Genomic DNA, 7,240 nt, shown 5'->3' with positions numbered 1-7,240 from the left:
ATCTGGAGAAAAGAAAAACAAGAGAATGAGGGATGCCTGGGTTGGCTCAGTCAGTTGTTCAACTTTGATTTCAGTTTAGGTCATGATCCCAGGTAAGGGAATTGAATCTCACGTCAGGTTCAATGCTGAGCATAGAGCCTGCTTGAGATTCTCTCTCTCTCTCTCTCTCTCTCTCTCTCTCTCTCTGTCCCCCTTTGCCCCTCTCCCCCCACACCCCATGCACACACACACTCTCTCTCTAAAATTTAAAAAAACAAACAGGGGAATGAAAAAACAACCCAAAATGTCTCACAATGTGCCATGACCCCCTAATGTGTTAGAAATGGAAAGCACTGTCTTCTCACTACCTTTTTAACCGACTGAGCCACCCAGGCACCCCTTCTCCCTACCTTTTTAAAAATTTTTTTTAATGTTTTATTTATTTCTGAGAAAGAGACAGGCAGCGTGGGCAGGGGAGGGTCAGAGAGAGAGGAAGACACAGAATCGGAAGCAGGCTCCAGGGGCTGAGCTAGCTGTCAGCACAGAGCCCGAGGTGGGGCTTGAACCCACGAACTGTGAGATCATGACCTGAGCCGAAGTCGGACACTTAACCGACTGAGCCACCCAGGCGCACCTCTCCCTACCTTTTTAAAGACAAAATCACAGTCCTGCTCCCCAAGAGTCAAAGCCTCCATGTTCTCAGACTACTATCCCACAAGTCAACATTCAAAGGTTAGTATCAAGGGGGAGATAATGCCCCAACTTAATGTATCAAAGCTAAACTATCTCTAATTCCCCCATCCACTCCCTATATCATCCTTCCCACCTTTGTAAAGGTTTCATTATTCTCCCAGGCTTTACCTATTCCATCTTCAACCTGCCTCACACATCCAGTAAGTCACCAAGTACTATAAATTCCACTGCAACGAATCTGACCATTTACTCCTCCTATGCAAGTCAACTGACCCAAGCAGTTCAAATATTCATTAATCCTTTCCATAAAGTTCTAACACAGACCTAAATGGTCTTCACTATCTATAGGCCATCTCTTCTGCATGGTGCTAAAATAACATTCCCAAAAATCAAAGGTTTAATGAATGCTCCCCAGTAAAAACTTCTGTCAATTCCATGCTGCCTATAAAACAAATTCTAGGGGTGCCTGGGTGGCTCAGTTGGTTGAGCATCTGACTTCGGCTGAGGTCATGATCTCGTGGTTTGTGGGTTCGAGCCCCGCGTTGGGCTCTGTGCTGACTGCCAACCCAGAGCCTGGAGCCTGTTTCAGATTCTGTGTCTCCCTCTTTCTCTGACCCTCCCCTGCTCACTCTGTTTCTCTCTCTCTCAGAAATAAATAAAACATTTCTTTAAAAATTAAAAACAAAAACAAATTATAAACTCCTTCCTAACCTCATCCCAGGCCATCACTCCAGTATCACTCTGGTCATCCCCCTAATGTGTCCAATTCTACACCAAATAAGATAGTTCACCATTCTCTACTGTATTCCATACTTGCCCTTCTACTTTACCATTACTCATGCTATTCTAATTCTCCTCTCATCTCTGGTCAACAGTATTACCAATCAACTTCTTTCCTCAAAGCACAAACTAAGAAAGAAAGCAACCCATCACATGTAGGGAATGATATGAACCTATGGTCTCAGAAGCAACACGGGTTTGAAAAAGGAGCACCACTTTGGAAACCAAAGGCCCAGCTTTGCCGCTTTCTTGTTAAGTTATACTGAGTAAGCCATTTGCCTTTCTGAGCCTCAGTTTTCTCATCACTAAAACATATCTGTTTTGCCTATCAGATAGGATTATCAAGATAAAGTAGGATAAAGTGTGTCAAAATGCTTCTGAGGGAATGGACTAAAGCAGTACTTAAAGGCAAATTTATAGTTTTAATTGTTTTTATTAGGGAAAAAAAGGTATCCACATTCTTAAGAAGTTTGAAAGTACTGCGAGAAGTAAAAGGAAGACTATTATAAGGCAGAAATTACAAAGAAAACAAACACAAATAGAGGGAATCACCAAAGCCAAAAGACAGTTCTTTGAAAAGGTTAGTATGATTATTCAGATGTTTGTGCAAATGCTGAAGAAGCAGTATAAAAGTGAGTTATTGTTATCCAGGAAAGATAAAACTTTCAATAAAAAAAGCTGAAGTAATAGTGTCTTTTTTGAAAGTGTTTCTCAACCTTAGCATTATTGATATTTGGGGACAGTAACTGTGTGTAGGATGGAGCTGTCTGTCCTGTGCAATGTAGGATGTTTAGCAGCATCCCTGGTCTCTGCCCACAAGATGCCAGTAGCATTCCTCCTCCACTTCCCAGAAGTCGTGATAATCAAAACTGTTTTCAGATGTTGTAAATTGTCCCCTGGGAGGTAAAATCATCCCAAGTTGAGAAGCACTGCTCTAATTCAACAAAAAGCCACATCACACTATACCAGCTAAGATTATTCATAGCTACTCCTAATTTTAGAATAGCTGGCTGCTCTACCCATTAAGGCTGTGAGATGACCAGCAAGCCAAGGCAGGAAGGGCAAGGCTGAAGTAACAGGCAGGTCTCAGATGTTTCAACAAAACTGCATAGTGTTCACAATGAGAGAACCAGGAAAACTGTGAGCTCCAAAACAGTGGCAAAATTGCCACAAGTAACAGAACTATCACTTCCATTTGAGAGTGACTGGGTGAGCACAGCTCTAACACTAGATTGAAAATTCAAAGGATATTTGATCAAATTCCAAGAAGTTAGATAACCCTAGCAAGGCAAGAAAAAGAGAAAGTACCTATGGAACACTTTTTTTTAACACTCTGAACTCTATAAGCAAAAAAATAACTCATTTCAAATTTTTAAAAAATTATTTCATCTGAGAATTGTACAAATAGTAAAACAAAACAGAAAAAACTCCAGTTACACAGCTGTGACAAATCACAATTAAATTCTCGCCACTTCTAGGGGCACTTGGGTGGCTCAGCCGGTTAAGCATCTTGATTTTAGCTCAGGTCATGATCTTACAGTTTGTGAGTTCAAGCCCTGTGTTGGGTTCTGTGCTGACACTGCAGAGCCTGCTTGGGAGTCTCTGTCTCCCTTTCTCTGCCCCTCCCCACTTGTGCTCGCTCTCTCAAAAATAAATAAACATTGGGGCACCTAGGTGGCTCAGTGGGTTAAGTGTCTGACTTTAGCTCAGGTCACAATCTCATGTTGAGTCTGAGCCTCCCATCAGGCTCTGTGCTGTCAGCTCAGAGCCTAGAGGCTGCTTTGGATTCTGTCTTCCTCTCTCTCTGCCCCTCCTCTGCTCACACTCTCTCTCTCTCTCAAAAATAAACATTAAAAAATAATTTTAAAAAATCTTGCCATTTCTAAATAATAAAGTGCACAGAAGGATATGTTTGTTTTTAATAATTAAGAACCTAACAAGGAAAACAGAATTCCAAGAAGCCTAGAGGGAAGACTATGTGTATATATCCATTATACCCACTAGCAACATCTAAAATCCAATCTAAACCTGACACAAGTCTAGGGAGTACCTGAAAATATAATTGTGAGAATGCAAATGATAAAAAGCAAAAAGTGATAAAGATTCCAGGGGACTCTAACATCATCTTAAAAACCATGAGACTAAAGCAAGACAGTCTGATGGTGTACCGTTCCAGCACTTGCTATCTTCTATTATCTCTACTTGTTCTGCTTTATATAAAAAGGAACTACAATACTATCTTGGGAGATTCCGACTGATAACAGTGGACAGCAACTGATATCAGGAAAAAAAAATAAAATGGTAATTTTCCTGCCAGAGGTCAAGTGGAAATAGGGCAGAGACTCCCAGACAGTTTAAATGAGGGAAAACTGATCCCTGAACCACGCAACAACTGTCAGGATGAATGAGAACTGACAACATACCAGCAGCAAAGAAAGAGGACTGATGTTCATTCTTCCAGAATCTGGAGAAGAGTAGCAGCACATTTTCCTAGGCTCCTTCAGATATAAGCAGCAATAATCTAATGCAATGTTCAGTTCTACTAGTGTGGTTTGTTATAAACAGACAAAAATTTTATCCCTCAGTTCATAAGAAGCTTGCAAACAACTACATCCTATGCCATGTAAGGCTGGAATGAATTGAGAAGCCCTGTGGCTGGCCAGATGATCTCACACGGGACTGGAGAAGAAAAAGTCAATACCACTTCAACAAGCTGGGGGCAAAGGAAGGGTTGAGCCAAATAGGAGTCCAGAGGGGGTCTACCAGCTATGAAGGTGCAGTTCTCTATCAGGAGCAATTTATAGTCCGTAGAAATGGCTGAGAGACGGAGCAGCACCACAGGAGATGCAATAAGCTTTATGAAGTTGTGTACCTATCATCTGAGAATCTCTCCACAACTAATCCCCTCATGTCCATACAAGGAGAATTGTGCATACAATTTCAGGAAACTCATAGTTCCCCCCATACCTGCCTGTAGCCACCTGATGAATCCATGACTCCCAGACCACGAAGTCTTGCCACAAGGACTCTGCCACAGACTTCTCCATGACTTAGACAAGTATGCTCCACTCTCAAATCTCTGAATCTGAATCTGCAGGTCTGTCAAAGACGAGTTAAAGCTAAAGGTTCTTCCAGCACTAAAGTGAGGCCTATACAGAGGAAAAATTCACTTCCTGAGAAAGAGCATAGGGGTTCATTGTCACAACCAGTACCTGCCTTCTCACAATAGATGACCTAAGAAATCCAACTGGAAATATCAAGCTCTTCCAGCAAAAAATCCACCTGAAGAAAAGATAAGACAACCCATGTCACTCACTAGAGCCACTTACCATCCAGTAGGTCTTCTGCGTCATCCCTGCCATGCTCCTCCACTGCCACTTCCTCCTCCTCCTCCTCCTCTTCCGCATCCTCCAGCTCCACGTCCGGGTCCAGGTCTGGATCGCTCCCTGAGGCGGATTCGTCTGACATGGCTCCCAGAGGTCCTCAGTGGGCATTACCGACTCATGGTCTACTGCAGGGGTCCTGGAAGGAGGAAAAGAGGCATCAGAATCACCAAGGACTTCACTTAGGAACATGATTCTTTCAAAGAAAAAATGCCAAGGATGAATGCCCTAGAAGGGCAAGCTAACCATACAGAAATCTCCAACTTCCTCACAAGTGTACTAACCTTGAGAAGCTCAAGCTTCTCTTAGCTGCTTGGATGTGAAAATATCTTAAAGTGACCAAACACACTCTATGCCTCAGAATTCCCATTTATTCATGCCTTCCTGAGCACCAACTCTCTATATCTCTATATATCTATACATATACATGTACACATTATGGGTATATAATCACAGGCACTATACTAGGTTTTGGGGACATAGTAGGAAGCTCAACAAAGCATGCTGGGGAATGCTAAAAGGCTGGTGCATGCCAGGAGATCAAGAGGAAGTTCTCATTGAACAGAGGCCAGAAGACAGAGGGAGCCACACAGACATCTGGGGGGAGTGTGTTCTAGGCAGAGTGAGCAGCAAGGGCAGAGCCCTGGAGTGAGAGTAACTGGGAATACTCAGGGAACAGCAAGTGGCTCCTGCCTGGAGCAGGGCTAGGCCCCACCTTGGAGCACTACCCAGAAGGCAGTCCACTCTCTAACCACCTGAGTGGAAGTCTTCCAGCAGGCAGCTGTCTGTTCACCATACTCCCACTCCTCCCAAGTATGTGGGGAGCCTCAAGCTCCCCATGGGCCAGAATGCCCCTGTGTCCATCTCTGCTCTCAGGCTCTGTCCTACCTCTTAGCCCAATTCCAGCTCCATTTCTTCCAAAAAGTTTTGGTCAACTGCCCCAGTCATCTGGGATCATATTCCTGCTTCTGAATTCCAATAGCCATGCTTGACTATGCTGACCTTCACTGAAGCCTTCACATGGGCTACATGGCAAAGTGGTTTGCATTCTGTGGTTTCTCACCTCCAGACTGGACAGTAAATCCCTAAGGACAGGGATTTAGCTGAGAACTGTTTCTTTGTGGCCTGAGGCTGAAAGCATATCCTATTCAGATCAATTCATTCATTCATTCACATTCACTCCTTCATTTGCCAAGTTGCTCTATTATGTCTACTATGTGCCAGGCACTGTGCATGTCTATCTGTCTCTCTTTCTTTCTTTCTCACTTGCTCTACTATTAGCTATAAAGGTCATTTCTTTTTGAGGGAGGAAAAAACAAAGTAAAGAGAAACACAGACTGCTCTGAGATAAAGCAAATATAGCAAAATGTTAACATAAAAATTCACTGAACAATTCCTTCCATTTTTCTGTACATTTCAAATTTTTCATAATAAAATGTGAAGGAAGAACACAAAATAAATAATCTTTTATAAGACAAACTGCTACAGAAAACCATCTCCACAGGGTCGCCTGGGTGGCTTAGTCGGTTAAGCGTCCGACTTTCGCTTAGGTCATGATCTCGCGGTTTGTGGGTTCGAGCCCCGCGTCGGGCTCTGTGCTGCTGACTGCCAGCTCAGAGCCTGGAGCCTGTTTCAGAGTCTGTGTCTCCCTCTCTCTCTGACCCTGCCCTCCTCACGCTATCTCTCTCTCTGTCTCTCTCCTAGAAATAAATAAAACATTTAAAAAAAAAAAAAAAAGAAAGAAAATCATCTCCACAATCAGGTTATCCTAAATTCCTCCTATCTCCCAAAATAAAAACTAAAACACAAGTCTCTAATTATTCAACACAAAAACTATTCTAGAACTGAAATCTCTTATTAAGGTCCAGACACAATTTGACACAGAATATTTATGTTTTCCTGAACAGAAACAAAAACAAAATGAAGTAAACTAGACCCTTTAGAGTTCTAGAAAGCTAGAATTTAAGACTGGTTAGTTAAAAACCACAGGAATTATGAGTGTGTATGTGTCCTGGTGGGTCATGTACTTAGCCTCTCAAGACAATGAAAGCATAAAAACAGCTTTGAAATGACTTAGTAATAAAATTGAAATTTTTTCAATAAACACTTCCAAAACACGTACAAAGTGTGTTAAGGCACAGGGAAGAAAGGGGCTCCACAAACACAAATTAATATAACTAATGTTGAGCTACCATTCATTGAGTGACAAAGCAAATTCCAAAATTCTGAGGGAATAACTATCCTATGTCTTTAAGTTCATAAGATTTTGAAAGGAAGTAGTAAATCAATTAGATGTCAGCAACTTTGGAAATGAAACTTATTCTGAAGATATTCATAATGATGATAATTCAACAGCAACTACTCTATGTGTGGAAGTCAATGTTTATAATCAGCATAACCCCTCT

At 42.1% G+C, this 7,240-nt stretch overlaps 1 protein-coding gene across 1 annotated transcript in view; it reads right to left on the bottom strand.

Annotated features, from left to right (window-relative positions):
* The window catches only part of RAD54L2 (RAD54 like 2), a 110,942-nt gene that overhangs the window by 59,895 nt on the left and 43,807 nt on the right, over positions 1-7,240 (bottom strand). Inside the window, exon 3 of the mRNA XM_077763373.1 lies at positions 4,782-4,974. Coding sequence (XP_077619499.1) covers positions 4,782-4,920 — 139 coding nt within the window. The 5' untranslated portion in view covers positions 4,921-4,974. The remainder of the gene's footprint in view (positions 1-4,781; positions 4,975-7,240) is intronic.

The sequence above is a fragment of the Crocuta crocuta genome, unplaced genomic scaffold, assembly GCF_008692635.1.
Source record: "Crocuta crocuta isolate KB4526 unplaced genomic scaffold, BGI_CrCroc_1.0 scaffold1079, whole genome shotgun sequence".
Classification (NCBI taxonomy): Eukaryota; Metazoa; Chordata; class Mammalia; order Carnivora; family Hyaenidae; genus Crocuta; species Crocuta crocuta.
Note: the sequence above shows the minus strand (reverse complement) of the source record. Positions and strands in the feature narration are given on the sequence as shown.